At 50.0% G+C, this 18,507-nt stretch overlaps 1 protein-coding gene across 1 annotated transcript; it reads left to right on the top strand.

Moving 5' to 3' along the window:
* The first annotated feature begins 1,308 nt into the window (after positions 1–1,308).
* On the top strand, positions 1,309–17,362 carry LOC735373 (NUT family member 2A-like). The gene is made up of 9 exons (XM_054660102.2): positions 1,309–5,067; positions 5,261–5,628; positions 6,141–8,645; positions 10,602–11,301; positions 13,260–13,388; positions 14,361–14,500; positions 14,943–15,328; positions 15,819–15,935; positions 16,269–17,362. Exons 3-9 carry the CDS (start codon positions 8,264–8,266, stop codon positions 16,407–16,409), a joined length of 1,995 nt encoding a protein of 664 aa, XP_054516077.2. The 5' UTR covers positions 1,309–5,067; positions 5,261–5,628; positions 6,141–8,263; the 3' UTR covers positions 16,410–17,362.
* Positions 17,363–18,507: the final 1,145 nt, after the last annotated feature.

Raw genomic sequence — 18,507 nt, forward strand, 5'->3', positions numbered from 1 at the left:
ACATATGAAGTCAGCTGACTATTGAAAGCTTATTTTTCAATAACAGAAATATATGCATCATCTAAAACACATATTCCAATATTTTCAAGAAACAAAATACTGAATTAAATCATCTGTATTTAAATGTTTATCTATTTTCTTTATAAATGTCCATGAAAATGCTTAAAATTGGTTTATTTGATCTAAAAAGTTAATATGCAATTTTTATTTTTAATATATCATTTTTCCCATTTATTCTTTTCTAAATAACACTTTCATCCAAAGTAGATGACTGAAGAAACAAAATGCTGTTTTCTTTATGAACTTGTAATACATTTCAAAAATAATTAAGATATTGTTCAAGGTGTTGAAGTGTACAATATAACAAATTGCATTTGCAGTTGAATAGTAGCAGAGTAGAAGCTGAAAAAATAAATCATGTATCAAAGTAGCTTAAAACAGATGATAGCAGAGCAAAGAGTTTCCTGCCAACGCCCTCTAAAAATCGGTCCTTTTAGGCTTTTGTGCTGGTATTAGGTTTCAGTTATAGACAAGACATATATATCTGACCTTTTCCTTTCCTTTTCTACACCTTGGAGTCAAAGTCTCCTATAAAAGGACATTTGCAGCAAGTATTTTCAGCTGGAGTGGGAGGAAAGGGCAGGAGTAGGAGAGCGTTATGATCACCTCTTGCCAAAGCAGTTTCACTTGATTTGCAACTGGTGTTTGGTAAAGAATTTTGCTATGCAAAAATAGTGTCTTAATTGGATTATTGTAAGACAAAGTATGCATTTTTCATGTCGTATTAGTATTTTATTAATAAGGCTAGGGAAACCTACTAAATCCCTGTACTAAAGTGAATTTGATTCTCTCCATAGAAACTTAAATCCTCAGGGTGATACAACTCAGTCCTTCTACTGCAGCAGCTCTTTTATAAATGCCTCCCAAAGCTCCAAGAAGGAACAAAGAATGTGACCAGTAAGCTCACACCATGAGTCTATATTGCAGAATATAGACTTTGTTCAACAAAACTGCAGATGCTCTGTTGAATCCACTGGAGATTGTCCTGATACTAAGGACAAGTGTGTAAGTTAATGATTTTATTAATTTTAACATTTTTAAATGTTTTCCTTTGGGGAATTCTAATTTATATATCAATATTCAGGTAATATTTGCTGAAAACACAAACTCTGAGAAACAAAATGATCTGCATTCACATTCTCATTTTCTATTATAACATAGAGACAACTACTTTATTATCGTTTTAGAAACTTTCGCAACTACTTTAGTTTCTTCCTAATTTTATAAATTAATCTATCTCAAAAAACTTTGCTCAAAACAGTTAGTAATAGCTATCAACTTCAGAAAAAGTAAAACTTTAGGCCGGGCGCGGTGGCTCACGCCTGTAATCCCAGCACTTTGGGAGGCCGAGGCGGGCGGATCACGAGGTCAGGTGATCGAGACCATCCTGGCTAACATGGTGAAACCCCGTCTCTACTAAAAATACAAAAAATAACTCTGTCTCTACAAAAAATTAGCCTGGCGTGGTGGCGGGCGCCTGTAGTCCCAGCTACTCGGGAGGCTGAGGCAGGAGAATGGCGTGAACCCGGGAGGCGGAGGTTGCAGTGAGCCGAGATCGCGCCACTGCAGTCCGGCCTGGGTGAAAGAGCGAGACTCCGTCTCAAAAAAAAAAAAACAAAAAGAAAGAAAAAAAGAAAAAGAAAAGAAAAAGAAAAAAAGAAAGAAAAAAACTTTAAAGATAACTTTTAGAAGGAAAATGAAATACAGAAATAATACATCTCATTTACACTTAAAAATAATATGAATTGTCACTATTTCCTATGAAAACATCTCATGCCAAGTTCTTTTATTAAGCTTGGATTTTAAATGTTATATTTGAGTTGAAACTGGTAGAATCTTAGTAAAATTATAACAATAAGAAATTTTGATATTATATATATAATATACAATAATCACATTTAATTCCATTTGTTAGTCTATTCTGATTCTTTAGCAGGTTGATTCATAATTTACCAACTCGGATCAGAAATATTTTCTATTCTTAGCTTTTGCTGTCAGCAGAGATAATAATAATATAGAGCCTGAACAACAAAGGATTGTGTATTGTTTCAATTTAATTAAAGTTGATTCGCTGCTTTAAGAGAGACTCACATTTTATATTTTATATTTTTTAATTAAAAAGAGAATGTAGATATTTGCTTTTCCAAATTTCCCATAAGATAAGAAAAACATATTTTTTCTTAATTACACCCTTGCTAAGTCATGCTAGCTGCCTGACCTTGGACAAAATTCTTAACCTCTTTGTGTCTCATTTTCAGTAACTGTGAATTAAAGATAATAATTGTAGTATATTTCTCAAGGGATTATTGTGGGAATTAAATAAAATAATCCTCTAAAATGCTTAGTACAGATTCTGGAACATAATAAGCAGAAAAAATTAATAACAATTATTATTTTTATTTACTATATTATGTGACATACTTTTTCTTTATGATCTTCAGGAGAATTTCTACTCATCTTAAAAACGTATATAGATATTGATCTGCAGAGAAATATATCTGTTATTTCAAGGTCTGTGGATTACATAATGGTCAACTCTGATTGATTTACTGATTAAACAAAATTTTAAAACAAAAATAAAAATATTGCAGCTATGTTGGTTTTAACCATTCTAAACTCTGATGAAATTTGCTTTCTGTTTGGTTTGTGACTAGGAAGATAAACATTATTTATTAGGAATAAAAATTTCTGGTGTCTAAAAAATTTCAAGAGGAAAACTGTTAGATTCTATTACAATTAAATCTGTTAAGATTTAATTGCAAATATGTAAATAATGCAAATATATCTTAGGGTACAATTTTTGTTCTCATTAACTTACCCATTTTACATTTTGAGAACAGTAATAGATGAAATACTTGTCAAAGAGAAGATCTAAGATGGTTTAAAGAAAATATTAAATGAAATCAAACTTACTTGTCAAGCTCCATAGCACAACTTACAAGTCATAAATCACACTCTGTATGACAGCTACGGAAGGGATCTGGGTAGTAAAACAAAATGATGGATTTTATCTTTCCTGTTTTTGAGTTTTTTTTTTAAGAAAATCCTTTTCAGTAGATTTGTTAACAGTACATAACGAAAATCCTATAGGCATAGGCCCCCCCAAAAATCACAAGGTATACAACACTTGTGTCATGCATCACCCAGAAAAAGAATCACATACAATCCTACAGCTATAAAATACAGGAATCCATGATTCTTGAATGCAAACACAACCTACACAGCCTCTCTGTTTCCAAAGACATGCACTGAACCTCCCACATCTCCCAGAATACAAAATACGGAAGCCACATAAACTCAAATACACAAAGAACCACAAACTATTTTTATCAAATACATATAAGTCCACCTCACGAACTCTGAGAACACACATATGAGTGGCAACACCAAATTCTGCGAGTATTTCACTTCACAACAGACACAGAGGACCACTAAGTCTTAATATACCCCAAACCCCTCATATACACACTCGCAAACTACCCATGAATACACACCCCACCCTCCCAGATAAAACCCATACAATACAAAAAAAAAACCCCACAAAAACACCAATAATACTCTAATATACGCACACAACTTTCATATACCCATGGGCACATACAAACTCACAAAAATATCCCCAATCCCTGAGTGTATAAATCCCCCGAAACACTATCCAATCAATATGCTGCATCTCCGGAATACAACCTCCTCACCTCATCCCCTAAACATGCCCAAACACATGTACGAACATCCTAGCATTCTCCAAAGAAATACACTTTAAATACTAACAATCCCATATTCTATAAATAGACTTAGATAATTCATCTATCTGCTGATAAATATACACACAAACCAGCATACACACCCAAGATGCATGGAAATATCTCCAGCATATCATTTATAAATACCCATAAAAACACTTCCCAATCCCAAATTATCCCAATCTAGTATGAACCAGCTCCCACATTGCCAAGTACTAACCAATAACCATATCACATACCTCTAATACATATAAATTCAACTCTCCCACTCTCCTGTATAAAAAGAGAACCCCATCTCTCTATCAGACACACACATACTAAATTCCCAGAATATATAACCCTAATAACCACTTACTGCAAAACACAAGCACATAGCTCCACAAAACCTTCATCTAAACTGCCACGCCCTTCAACGCACACACAAACTCAATACTCATGTAGTTGTCTACATGCCCTAAATATACCCGCGATTAACTAACACGCCACAAATATGCAAACATGCCACCTCATATCCCCAAATACACATACAGTTCCACAATACTGCCCGGCCCAGTTATGACCTTCTTTAATCTGCAATCTCCACACAGACACAACCAACCCACACACGTGAATACATATTAGATTCTCACCAATTAAATACATATCAAATTCCAAACTAAGAATTCATATAAACACATTTTCACATACACAAAACCACCCCCACAAATCTCACACCCTCCAAAATCCAAAATAAATCTTCCTGACATTCTCAAATACACACTAACCCAACCACCCAAGATAACACACATGTGTGCAGTAAATTTTAGATACATGTGTAGCCTACAATTTACAAATAATATACCACTACTTTTTATTTGTAAATTCCACATAAGTAAGCGATTCTCATGGAAGCTTTTCTTGACTTTGGCCACACTCTTGCATCCACAACCAACTTGTGCTACCAAGTGAACAAACTATGACTAAAGGCCTGTTCTTCCACTTTGCAGCTGCTCCTATCAGTGACAAATCAGCGTATTAGAACATGCATGCTGGCTGATCATTCTGATCAAGTCAACAAGCTTCACAACTTACTCAATGAGGTCGTCCGTGAGAACTTCACTGTTTTACCAGGACAGGAGCTACTTCTTTGCTGAACTGCGTCACGGTTTCAACTGCTGAGGTTTTCTTCAAGCTTTTGCATTGTTTGGAATGTGAAAGGCACGGCTGAGACACACTTTGGCGTTCCCACTGCATTGTTACACCTCCCCCATCACTTCAGGTCCAGGTGAGCAAGGGAAAGGAGCGCGGCCTGGGCGTCCCGCAGGGCCCCCGCTAGGAAAGCTATGAACGCTCCCGCCTTGAGCGCAGCCAGAGGCCTGCTCTGATCACAATGTGGGGTCGCCCCGTGGACACTGGTGACCAGTGGGAGCATGACCAGGAGGTGATTACCTTCTGATCACCCTTGGCTTTATTTTTAGGTAACACCAAGGACGCCATGAGAGCGAAGGCCGTTGGGTAACCGCCCTTTGCTCTCGCGCTGCGCGTCTCCCTGCCATGAACCGCCGCAACCGGCGCTGGGAGCGGTTGAGGGCGGCGGGCCGGCTCCGCTCTGGAAGCGGTTGAGGGCGGCCAGCCTCGCGCTGGAACCTCGCCCGCCTCAAGACTCGTGCGGCAGCGCACGGGGCAGGCCAGGAGCCCGCCCTAGGAGGGCCCCGCTGTAGATGTGGAAATGGAGGGACGCAGCACCTGGGCGCTTCCTGGGGCCAGACAATGCCCCCTCATTGGAACCTGCATGACCATGCCTCTGAGAAACCAGCACGTCCGCAACGATCACTCCTAATTTTCGGTAATACAAACCTGCAGTCCATGCACTTAGGTAAAACCCTTGCTGAACGGTTTACCTTTGGAGGGTTTATCCTAAAGCAAAGTATCCTCGAATTGCATGTCTTGCATTCCCTTTGGATGGCATTTATTTCATTCTTGCTCATGCCTTTCAAAAAATAGTATGCCCTGTTTTCCTACTCAGTCTGGAGGTTCCATTAAAGAGTATTTCTGGCAAAGATTTTTAGACCTGAAAACACACTCCAAAATATACTTTCTTCTGACTCCATTCCCAGAGTTTTTCCTACCGCATTCAAATGATTTCTAGAAATGTTTTTGTTGTAGCCTTGATCAATTTCAGTCGATAAAGCAGCAGATAGTAAGGGAACAATTCCACGCTCCCCACCCCTGACTCTGCAACACAGTGCAGAATTCCAGTTGGCAATAAAAAACTAGTAGAGAAGCAACTCACTGACTTGAGTTTGTAATACCTTCAGAAGAAACTTTAATCGTCACATCCTTTCTGCTCATTTGCAGGATTCCTATCGTCTGTCTCCACGTGATAACACTGAAGAGCCTTCACGTTGATGCAGGCCCAGGGCCTCAAGTGCAGAGACTGAGAGCTCTGCAGGACACAGCATGGAGCTGCCATTCCTCTACCGTTCCGTGATTGGGTGGAAGAGCATGTGTCCTCTGAACAGGGGATCCAAGCCCTGAGATGTTCTTTCTCAGCAGTCAGTGCGGCCCAGGACTTTCTGTGGGGATGCTCAGAGAGCAGGGGCTGGAGGACTTTTAGCCACCACTTCCCATGGCCAGTCTTCACAAATTACCTTTGGCTAATTTGATTGTCTCTCCTCCTGGGGTCTAGGACTTCAAACATGTACAGAAGCGATTACAGAATTAAGACAAGACACTGTTCCACAGTATATTTTTTGTATCACTGGCTCAGAGAAAGACTCATTCAAATCCTGTATCAAAGCCATGTGTGAAAATCTTGAGAAAGCATCGGTTGACTGACTTGACAAGGGAGGAAGCAACCAAGAATTCTGTCCTTCTTCAGTATCTGAGTATGATATTTTGCTTCAACATCCCTCTTAGATGAAGTTATTGATTGAAAATCATTGAAGTTTGCCCCGTGATAAAAGATCAAGTCCTCAGAAAGATCTCCAAAGCATTTACGGTTTGTTTGGTTTTGTTTTGTTTTGGTAAGTTTACCATGATTTTGCTTGAATTGCTCTCCGTTGAGCTTCTCAGCTAAGATTGAGGTAGAGTTGCACAGCAGAAGAGGGCTGCATGTAAGAAGGCAGTTCTGTCTCAGAGGACGAAAGGCCTGGGAGCACCCAGACAGGCATTCACTGCGTGGAGGTCACTCCCCTCCCAGTGGCCACTGTGGAGGCATTTCATAGAAATGCTTGCTGGACCATTCAGGTTTAGAATTGGGACAAAACTGAGAACTCATGAGGATATTGGACAGGAGTTAGGAAATGACCTTCTCACACAACTGGGGCAAGGAGGGGAGAACCCTGGGCTTGAGACTTGCAATCCACCACCTGCCCCTGCAGTGTGGCCCCTGTTACATTTTCCTGCAACTCTGCCTTCTTGAGTCCAAATGTCTTCGAAAGGGGCAAATGCTTCGTAAGTGCCAACAGGGTGTGTTTCAGTGAATGTTCGAAGTGTGCACCGGTCTGGCTGAAGGCCTCTTCCATTTCCCAACACCCTCCCATTGTGCAAAATTACCCTGCCCAGCAGGGAGTGACGTGTGTGTCTTGGAAGATTTTGCTGCTGTGCTCTGAGTACTTACTCCTTATCTCCTTTGACCAGTTTCCTAACAATCCCCATGTTCACAACACAGAACATGAGTGCTCTTTCCTGTCATTTTGACACTAATAAACGGACAGTGATTCTCAGTGTGGAAATGAGAATGAAGTTTTTTTTAAAGACAGGCTACAATAATTCCCACACAGAGAACCACATGCGATGACACTGGATTCCAAACAGCAAGACTATATGGTGAAGATGAGGCCAACAGTGAGCTGAGAGAGGCCAGCCAGGGTGTGTTTCAGTGAAGATGAGAAACAATCAGATAACACCTGTTTCCTCCAGGAAAGAAAATGTGGTGGCCAGGGAAAAGAGATGGGAGGAAGGCTGGTCATTGCCTATTCCACTGTGCACAGTTTGAATTTGGAGACATGAAAAGTATTGCTTGGTTAAATTAAAATCATTCAAAAGATAAAAAATAAACAACACCAGCACAATATGCTGGGAAACAAAATGAAAGGATTTCTGGTCTCGGTGCTGTAGGTCGCATAGCCACTCTTTCCTGGATTGAGGCTTTCCAGCAAAGGGGATGGGAAGTAAGGCTGGCCTGCTGGTGTGGACAGAGATTCCAGCAACATACATGACCTGGGGGCACAAGGATTGCTTCCTAAACAATGATGAGCACACAGCCAACTAATAACCTGGATCGGCTGAGACCATCCTGATTTCAAACACCCAGTCCCCTTGCCTTCCTAAGAACCCCTGTGTTTTTCAGACTGAAAACATGTTCTGAATTTGGTTCACGAAGTGCAGCCCCTGTTGAAATTCATCAAGAGTGGGAAAGAGCCAAAGTGGGAAGGAGCATGGGTTGATTGGCACAAAAGTAGGCCTGTTGATAATGAATGGAAGTAAAGGGGACATCAGGTAGAAGCTTTTGTTGTGAGTCAAAAGGACAATTTAAAAGTTGCCTAAAGAGGCACACGCCATCTCTGCTGCTGCCATCCAGTTGGAAGGGAAACTTAGGTTCTTGCCTAATGGCCGAAGCCCTTCACAGAATGTCCCCCACCCCTACCAGCTGCCCACTGCCCCTCCCCCTCTGCAGAATGTCTGGGGTCCTATGTTCCAAAAACCTGTTTACATTCAAATTTTACCTGCTGCAGTTGGACTCAGGAGCATCTGCTGAGCCAGGTCACTCTCTGGGTCCTATCCTTGACTTTTCTCATTGCGGAAACTGCCAGACAGCGGTTGTCAGTGCCCACCCTGAGGGGATGGCTTCAAATGGAGGTGAGCCTGTAGGGATAGGGGCATTATCTGAGTCTGCCATGCCTCAACTCCTTAGGAATGGCCATGGCACCCTGAGTCTGTAGTTAGGGAGGACGGCTCCTTAGAGGTGGACCAAGATGCCTGGAGGAATACACCGTGTAGGGGAAAGGACAGAGTGGATGGATTGATCCTTTCTAGAAGGAGACAGGGCACGTCATTGTGTGTTTGTAGGGAGTGGTGGGATCATGTTGTGCTGGTGGCCCTGGGAGGATGACAGGCAAGCCCAAACCCTGTGCCGTGTCTTCAGGCACCTGGAAGGTGCCCTTCCATAGTGTTCAGAGAGATTTGGACTGGAGTTTTCTAGATCTTAGGGAGGAGTGGGGAGAAGTGGTCTCAGCCAGAAAACTGTTGGGTGGGTTGGCTGTGACAGAGCATGTAGTGACAGCCTCTGGGTGGGCGAGGCTGGGGGCTACTGTAACTGCCACAGCCAGAGCCTCTCAGCTCCCTCCCCAGAGTTGGGTTCTCCATCAGTTCAGGTAGCTGTTGGCTTTGATTTAACAGGGGTGGGGGCAGATGGGGAAGTTCAGGCAACACAGGGCCTGGGTTTCCTGAGTTGTTCTGAATTGTTTGCCCTTTTGTGGAAGCTCAGGTCTTCAGACCCATTTCCTCTTGTCTGATAGCTCATGGCCTGTCCTCTGCACTTTGTGTTACTGTGGAGATGAAGAATTTGCTCCCATTCCATTTATACTACCTCATGAACAGGAGATAGGTGTGGATTCTTGCTGGTTCTCAGTGGAAGGGTCTGGAAAGGCTGGTTTCCTTTTCAGTAGAGGAAAGAGAGTAGCGCACAAATAGGAAGATGATTCTCTTATTATTATTATTCAAGTTAGGATATGTGTCCTGAATGATGAGGTGCATGCGCTGTATCCCTTATTCCCCTTGACTAGAGACTGCATGAGGTCCTATTGAACAGGGATGAGTTCCAGACAACTTTGCCTCACCTGGCCCATGGCCCAAGAACCCCTGGTTCTTGGTTGGTCACTATGTTCAGTTATTGGGAGCTCAAAGGAGAAGGACCAGAGATGGGCTCCTTGTCCCACTACCTATTGTAACATGACCAGCAGCTGTGAAAATCCCTAGACACCTCCCGTGATAGCCCTGCTGCTTGCCATTTGCTGGCTGTGTTCTAATTGTGTGCAGCTGTTCCTGGCTATGCAGTGACACTGTCTCAGGGGACTCCACCACTGCCTCTCAGACCTGCTCCCTGGGAACAGAGCTTCCTGAGTGGCAGCCGGGACCATCGAGTACTGAGGAAAGGGTGGCCCGAATCTGACCCCTATTTAGCACTTGCTGTGGGTGGTGCCAGGACAATCACTTGCATGCTGGGTGTGACGAGTTATGGATTATCTTCAGGGTTCCTAGGGCACTGGCTTGGGAAAGATTTCCAGCCCGTGGTTTTCTTTTGTTGTGTTTGAGCTAGAAAAGAAAGGGGTCTACAAGAGCTTCAGGAAAAGGAAGATTGAAGAGGAGATGGGCCATAATATTCGGAAGCTTCTGGCTTCCTGTTGGCCTTCTGAGTGCTGAGCCACTGCCCTGGGGTAGGCCCCTCACCTGTTGCTGAGCACGCTGAGGACCACCAAGCCACTGAGTGACTCATCCCTGACCCATGGCTTGGGAGATGCCTCTGAGGCTGACAGGGTCTGCCAGGGACACCCAAGGCAGACCCTCGGGCAGTGAAGGCTTGGCTGTTGCTTCTTGGGAGACAGGGGTTAGGGAGTCTTGGTGACTGGGGCCAGGCTCTCTAGTGGAGCGACTCTCCTTGGAGGAACAGAGCATCCGATGCACACTCAGGGACATTTGCAAGCTGCAGTTTCCCTGTCATACCCCCTCAGCTGTTGAGACTCCCCTCTGATTCTCCAGTGACTAGTGTGGACCTGGAGACCCCAGCTCATTCACCTCTTTCCTTTGTCTCCACAGCATACCCAGTGCTGGGACCAGGCGTGACCGTGAACCCTGGCACCTCCCTGTCTGTGTTCACGGCTCTGCCCTTCACCACACCCGCTCCCGGCCCAGCACACGGGCCGCTCCTTGTGACTGCAGGGGTTCCTCCAGGCGGCCCTCTGGTGCTGTCTACCTTCCCCAGTACACCTCTGGTGGCAGAACAGGATGGCCGCGGCCCGAGTGGGGCCGGGGCTTCCAACGTCTTTGCCCAGATGAGGACAGAGGTGGGGCCTGTGAAGGCCCCTCAGGCGCAGACCTTGGTCCTAACTCAGGGCCCCCTCATCTGGCAGGCTCCAGGCACCCTCTGCGGAGGTGTTGTGTGTCCACCTCCCCTACTCCTGGCAGCTGCTCCTGTGGTGCCTGTTATGGCTGCCCAGGTGGTTGGGGGCACCCAGGCCTGTGAGGGAGGCTGGTCCCAGGGCCTTCCTCTTCCACCACCACCACCACCGGCTGCCCAGTTGTCCCCCATTGTGTCCCAAGGGAATGCTGGGCCACGGCCACAAGGGGCTCATGGAGAGGGCAGCCTGGCTTCCTCCCAGGCCAAGGCCCCGCCAGATGACTCCTGTAACCCCAAGAGTGTCTATGAGAACTTCCGACTCTGGCAGCACTACAAGTCCCTGGCCCAGAGGCACCTTCCCCACAGTCCTGACACCGAAGCGCTTTCCTGCTTCCTCATGTGAGTGTCCTTGGGGCATTGGAGCTGGTCTTGCAGCTCACACATAAAGAGGCTGCTGGATAGACAGGAGGTCACGCTGTTCAGGGGAGCTTGCAGGGCGGTCGTGAGGGTGATGGGCTGCACTATGGGAAGGTACATTTTCAACAACATTAATCTGGCTGCGGCTCAGGACAGACTGTCAGGGGCCTCATCTCAACTGCCCGTCACTGTCCCGTGAGTCCAGCCAATCCTTACTTTAAATAATTTTCACAACAATGTCTACAGAAGACCCAGGTCAGAGAGGGTTCCTGGTGTGATGTGAGCTACGGTTTGGGTTTAGGTCTTTGAGTACACACCCCAGTGCCTCCCCTTTAACCCAGTATTGATGGCCAGGAGCACCTCACATGGGGCTCGGGGGAGGAGCTGCAGGGCCCAGCAGGAACCTGGCACATGCCCGCAGTTCCCCTGAGGTCCAGTTAGCACAGTGGTGGTGGAGCCTGCACAGGGGGATGGTCTTGGGCCCTGCACTGGGGTCGATGCTGGGCAGGTATTTGCATCTTCACCCTCAATCCCGCCTAGAAAAAGGGACAATGATGCTTCATTCAGAGGATGGTGAAGAGATAACTTGAGCTCACATATGACATGCATAGCACAGTGCCTGGCACATGCTATGACACATTACATGACAGCAGTTATGATTACTGTCCCCATTACTATCATTATCAGGACTAGGCCATCTAGGAGAGCACTCCCCAAAGCCACGGGCTCCAGTGATAGCTCTGAGTGCACCACGAGTCCAGCAGCCCAGGGCCATGGACTGTGGTGACTGTGAGGCAGCAACGTCAGCATCTGGGAGAGTTTGTGGTTTCATTCCCAGTCCCTGCCTCTCTCCACCCTGCAGCGCCTCTGTGACCCTGTGTTTCCTGCTGATGAGCAAACGGGAGCTTGAGCACATCCACCGTGCAACACACTGGCCATTCCCTTAGGGAAGTCCCCTGCCTGGGGTGTAGGTGGAAGGTGGCCCCATCTTCATCCCCAAAAATCTCGCTGTTCCCGCACCCTGGAACTGGTTGCATTCCTCCTTGGAGCAGAGTCCTGGTGCACTGGGGACCCTGATTCTTGGAGTGGAGCTGCCCCAGGCTCCCAGGCCTTTGCCATGGCTCCTGTGAGAATGTGGGAGCTGCACCTGCTGCTTGCAGTGGCTTGGACACCGCTCTGCTTTGGTTCTGGACGTGTGCTCCTGCTCCTCATGCTCCAGGGCCCTGAAGCTATGTCCCCAGGGGCTGCCTTGCTCCAGAGTCCCCAGGAAGCTGGTTAAATGCTCAGTCTTGGGGCCCTGGAACCTGCACTTTAACCCTCACCCCCAGGTCATTCTGTGTGCACGCTGTCTCAGTCAGCTCAGGCTCTGCTGTAACAAATCCTGTAGACTGGGTGCTTTATAAAGACACATTCATGTCTCCCAGTTCCAGAGGCCAGTAGTCCCAGATCAAGGTGACAGCAGATTGGGTGTCTGGTCAGGGCCCTCCTCCTGGCTGGAGAGAGCTGTCTCTGGCTGTGTCTCCTTGTGGCTGAGAGCAAGAGCCCTGGTGTCTCCTCCTGCCCTTATCAGGGCTTGGATTCCATGACTGGGACCCACACTCATGACCTGCTCTAACCCCGATTGCCTCCAAATACTGACACACTGGTGCTGAGGGCTTCAGCACAGGGATGTTGGGGACACACATGTTCCACCCATAGTACTGGGTTCACTTCTTAACACCAAGGACTCGAGGGGCAGTCGGAGAGGCCACTCAGTAACTTGTGTTGATGTTTGATCTTGGGGGGCATGTCCTGGGGCCTGAGGAGCTCACATGGGGGAGAACAGGATACGGATAGATGGCAGGACAGGTGTGGGGAGGACAGGGGCCAGGTGTTGGGACCAGGTGGGCTTGGGATGAAGGGTGGGCTTATAGACTGGGACTGACTGCACTGGTTTACAGCCCAGTTCTCCAATCCCTGGCCTGGCGGAAGCCCACCATGACCCTGGAGGAGGGACTGTGGCGGGCCATGCGGGAATGGCAGCACACGAGCAACTTTGACCGGATGATCTTCTACGAGATGGCGGAAAAGTGAGTCTGGGGTCCTGGGAGCAGGGCCCGCATGGCAGGGTGACAGTGAATGACAGAGGCCCAGTGGCCGTGGTGGCTTCTCAACGTAGAGCATGAGGAGGGTGTGGAGAAACCCAGGACACTCTGGGCCCCTGGCTTCCTCAGGAAGCTGCTCCTGCCACCTAGAGTGCTCTGGGGTCTCCGTCCTGCCCTATTGGGAAGCACCCCCTGCCTGGCCTGGGGCCATCCCTGCCTTGACACTGGAAGTCCTGGCAGGAACAGCCAGCATCACAGCCCAAAGTGGGTCACCTCCAGCTGTGGGAATGGGGAGAAGGGGCACTAGTGACTATAGACAAGAGTGGGGTGCAGGCTCCTCACAGCACTGTCCAGAAGTCGGTTTTCTCCCATCCCAGCCTGGCCAGGGAGTTGGGTTGGGGAGACCTGCGTCTGGGACACCATGAGACCCATCTCTGGCCTGACTGCCTTTGCTTCTGGGCAGTCCCCTCCATGAAGACAGACAGACAGACAGCAGCCTCAGGGGAAAGAGGCCCTGTCCTCTGGGCTCAGCTTTTGCTTCCTCCTGACCAGGGGTCTCCCAGGCCTCATGCCCCTGGGTTATCTTTCAAGGGCCCACAGTCCTAGCCTCAGGACTCCTGCATCTGGGCATCATCCCTGATGCCTTTTGCCATAAACCCCACCCCTGGCCAGCTGAAACCCGGAGGAGGGGTCCCCCGGGACCCTCCTGGACCTCGTGGCCCTGACTTTAGTCAGGAAGCCCCATTGATGCCATGGGCTCTGCAGGGGCCGGGTGAGGGAGGGTGAGCCCAGAACTCTGGAAGCAGCTCCCTCCTGGGACTGGGGGATGGGGCACAGTGAGGGCCTGGACAGCCCACCTGAGGCACTCCCTCCCATCCCTGCCCTCGGCCGCTGCCTGGTCCTGGGGGGAGGGGGCCTGGACCCTCTCAGCACAGCCTGGGCCTCCTTCACCCCCAGATTCCTGGAGTTTGAGGCTGAGGAGGAGATGCAGATTCAGAAATCGCAATGGATGAAGGGGCCCCAGTGCCTGCCTCCTCCAGCCACACCGAGGCTTGAACCTCGAGGACCCCCGGCCCCTGAGGTGGTCAAGCAGCCAGGTATGGCTTCCCACATTCCCACAGGAGCCATGGCAAAGGCCAAAGGGGCCAAGGGAGGCCACTGTCCCCACACCCCATGCTTCCCTTCAAGAAGGGGATTTGCTCCCTCCAACAGGACAGCTTCTGGGATCATATGTTGGGTATTGACCTGGTCAAGTTTCCTAGCTACTCTCTCCCCTCGCCTGTCCAAAACTCCACATATGCTCTGCCCAGGAAGCAGGGATGAGCGGGGAGAGTACACGGCATATTGGTGGCTCCAAACTTCCTCCCAAGCAATGCTGTCTCAGATGTGCCCCTCCTGCCTCCTCCGGGGGCGCTGTGGTTCAGGTGGTCCTGACCCAGCTGGGACCCACTTCACATCCCCAAGCCCTGCCCTCCCCTGTGTGGTGCAAGCAGGAGGAGCGGCCCTCACCACGCCCGTCCTCCTCCCTCTCTGCCTCAGTGTACCTTCCCAGCAAGGCCGGCCCCAAGGCCCCAACTGCCTGCCTGCCACCACCCAGGCCCCAGAGGCCAGTGGAGACCAAGGCCCGCCGGCCACCACCCCGGCCCCACCGGCAAACAGAGACCAAGGCCCGCAGGCCACCACCCAGGCCCCAGAGACCAGCAGAGACCAAGGTCCCTGAAGAGATCCCCCCAGAAGTGGTGCAGGAGTATGTGGACATCATGGAGGAGCTGCTGGGGCCTTCCCTCGGGGCCACGGGGGAGCCCGAGAAACAACGGGAAGAGGGCGAAGTGAAGCAGCCACAGGAAGAGGACTGGACGCCCCCAGACCCGGGCCTCCTGAGCTACATTGACAAGCTGTGTTCCCAGAAAGACTTCGTCACCAAGGTGGGCTGGCCTGGAGTGCTGGGGTCTGCTGGATTCCAGGGGGTGGCACTCCCAGGTCCTTGGAATTAAGCTCTGTTCCTTAGCTACTCAGCAGTGTGTGTATTTCCATGGATTTGAGTGTCTGTGTATGTGATTGTGTGTGTCTGTGTGTGTCTGTGTGTTGCTGTGTGTTTGTGTCTGTGGTTACTGTGTGTCTTTGTGTGTCTGTGCGGGTGTGAGTGTGGAGTGTGTACGTTACCTGTGTCTGTGTCTTTTCCTGTGTCATATGTGGGTCTGTTTGTGTGTCTGTGTGTGGTTTGTGTGTCTCTGTCTGTGTGTGTGTAGCTACCAGGTGTGTGGTCTGTGTCTGTAGCTGGTGGTCGCCATGATATAAGACAGCCCAGGAGGGTGGGGACGGGGCGCTTGCTGCTTTCTGCGTCTCCTCCAGGTGTCCTTGGCTCCAGGCTACTCCCTGCCCAGGAGGCTCACGCCTTCTTCCTTCTGTTTCCAGGTGGAGGCCGTCATTCACCCGCGATTCCTGGAAGAATTGCTTTTCCCAGATCCACAGATGGATTTCTTGGCCCTAAGCCAGGAGCTGGAGCAGGAGGAAGGACTCATCCTTGCCCAGGTACCCCAGGGGCAGGAGGCACCCGGCACACAAGGCCCACCTGATTGTCTAATCCCCCGCTCTGGGGATGTCCGGCTTCTTGGGGAGCCACTCCAGGGTGGGAAGATGCAGGTTCAGAGGGAGTAGGATGGAGAGGAGCTAGGGAGGGGGGTCAGCATGCAAGCTGCGGTGAGGCCCAACCAGATGCCCGGCAGAGCCACACCCTCTCTCCTTGACTTAAAGCCCAGCTGCCTCAGGCTTCCCTGCCCCCCGCCCAAGTGCCCTGGTCTCCACCACCCTGGGCCCTGCTCACACTTGGGGCAGCGCCAGTAAGTGCCCCCTTTCTTCCCGCAGCTAGTGGAGAAGCGCCTCCTACCCTTGAAGGAGAAACAGCGTATGACGGCAGCCCCTAGTCATGGCACAGCCCGGTTGGACTCAAGTTCTTCCAAGTTTGCACCTGGCCAAGGAGCAGAGAGAGACGTCCCTGACACCTAACAACGGGTTGGCATGGAAACCTGCCCACCCCAGACGGCTGCCTGGGACTCTCAGGGACGAGGCAGGGCACACACTGGCATGGCCAGGTCCAAAGACTCTGCTGTGCTTTTGGGATGTCAGGATTCCCCTGGGCTGAGGGCTGCCCGGCCAACCTCTCCTCCGCAGGACCACAGACCCACCTGCCCTGGCCTGGGTACCAAGGACGCCTTGGATCTCCCTGGAGGGTCTCCTGTCAGGGAGTCACATGGGCTGGCTCAGGGGTCAAGTGAGGAGGAGGAGCTCCCCAGCCTGGCCTTCCTCTTGGGTTCCCAGCACAAGCTGCTGCCCTGGTGGCTACCCCAGAGCCCTGTCCCTGCCTCGGGCCTTCTCAGCCCAGAAAAGTGGGGACCCCAGGGAACTCATCAGTCCCCATCTGCTGAGAGAAGAGGCCTCAACCTAGCACCTTCTCCTGCCAACAAGTCCAAGAAGCGACCTCTCTTTGGAAGCCTGTCCCCTGCTGAAAAGACACCCCACCCAGGGCCTGGGCTCAGGGTCTCTGGGGAGCAATCCCTGACTTGGGGGCTGGGTGGCCCCTCACAGTCTCAAAAGAGAAAGGGTGACCCCTTGGTCTCCAGGAAGGAGAAGAAGCAGCATTGTAGCCAGTAGGGGCTTCTGAGCAGGCTCTCTGGGGCCAGTCCCCAAGGATGGGGCTCTGGCATCCGATGCCCCAAAGCGGTCAAAAGCTTCTTCTCCCCCAGTGCTGATCTTGCTGGGCCTTAGCTTTGGAGGGTAGGGGAGGGAGGGGAGGGAGAGGGTGGCTGAATGGGGAGGGCAGGAAGGGAGGGTCTGGGGGGAAGGGGCTGGGGAGTGGGGGTGGGAAGCAGTGCGTTGGGGGCCTCGTGTGTAAGTGTGAATAAATGTAGTTGTCTTGGAAAATGCTCTTGGGGCTGCTGCCTCTGTCCTCGGTGCTGTGCTGCTCCATGGAGGGTGTCTGTGAGGGAGGGCAGAGGAACTGGCAGATGCCAGGCTCTGGGAACCCACAGGGGCTGGCCCCACTCTTTCCTCCTGGCGTAGGGAGCCCCTTCAGATGCTCCAGGGACTGACAGATGCTGAGGAAGCCCTGATCCCTCCCACCACCCACTCACAAGGCCCTGCCTGCTTTAGGGAGGCTTCTTGGGGCCTCCCATCATTATCAGCATCCCTGGAAAATCCTGGGATTGGAGAATGCTGGCTGGCTCTTGTTCTGCTCAGTGGGAGCTGAGGAGAAGGCAGCCACCTGCAACATGGACATGGGGAGAGGAGGCTGCTCCTGCTTAACCTTCATCAGGAAGAGCGCGGGTACTGGGCTGAGGGGAGACGTTGAGGTGACCATCCACACGGGTGGTGTTTGGGATATTATGATGGGTGGGGAGCAGGGGAAGTCCTTCTGCCTGTTTCTGGGCAGGAGAGAGTCTTGTCCAACTAGCTGAAGCAGATGCTCCTTGCTGTGGCCACAGGGACTGGCCTCGGGACACTCAAGATCCTGCATGGAGCCCCCCACAGCGATGATTCCCTTCCCATATGATGACTGAACTCATGTGGAATTGATGTAGACACAGATTTACACTGGTATCTAAAACAGTTCCCTCCCAACACACCATCACCAATGGGAACAAGCATGTCCAGTCCATCAGGTGCAGGGTGGGTGTGTCTGCTGGTTCCAGGGCCCGGAGGAGCTGGGGCCAAGGCCAAGAGGGGCCGAGGGTCAGCCGCCCTTCTGCCAGGCACAGACCCCAAGGGCAGAGCAGGGGCTGCCTGGGATGTGGCATTGGCTGTCTGGGACGTGCCCTGGGAGTCGGGGGCTAGGTGTTCACCAAAGGGAGACTTCCAGAGTCTATGAGTGAGATGAGGACTGCATCAGGAGAGGGACCGAGGCTGGGGAGGATGCTCTGCTCTTTCCCAGGTTGTCCTGTCCTCCCAATCTCTGCTGAACTCCCCTCACCCCATGGGCCAACTTCTGCCCCCCCTTACCTCTAACCCACCCTTAGAATCTCAGATCCCAGCATGGACAGGACCTGGCACCCGCCCTGGTTCCCTCCTGGCCAACACCTTCTTCTGCACAGTCTGATTTCTGATTCCT

The sequence above is a fragment of the Pan troglodytes genome, chromosome 8 (assembly GCF_028858775.2).
Source record: "Pan troglodytes isolate AG18354 chromosome 8, NHGRI_mPanTro3-v2.0_pri, whole genome shotgun sequence".
NCBI classification, from domain to species: domain Eukaryota; kingdom Metazoa; phylum Chordata; class Mammalia; order Primates; family Hominidae; genus Pan; species Pan troglodytes.

Bases quoted from the DNA above. Each gene is read 5' to 3' on its own strand.
- LOC735373 (XM_054660102.2), top strand. From the start codon at position 8,264: ATGGAAGTAAAGGGGACATCAGGTAGAAGCTTTTGTTGTGAGTCAAAA. The intron at 15,329-15,818 runs GTGGGCTGGCCT...TTCTGTTTCCAG, and splicing joins AGAAAGACTTCGTCACCAAG to GTGGAGGCCGTCATTCACCC. The intron at 15,936-16,268 runs GTACCCCAGGGG...TTCTTCCCGCAG, and splicing joins AAGGACTCATCCTTGCCCAG to CTAGTGGAGAAGCGCCTCCT.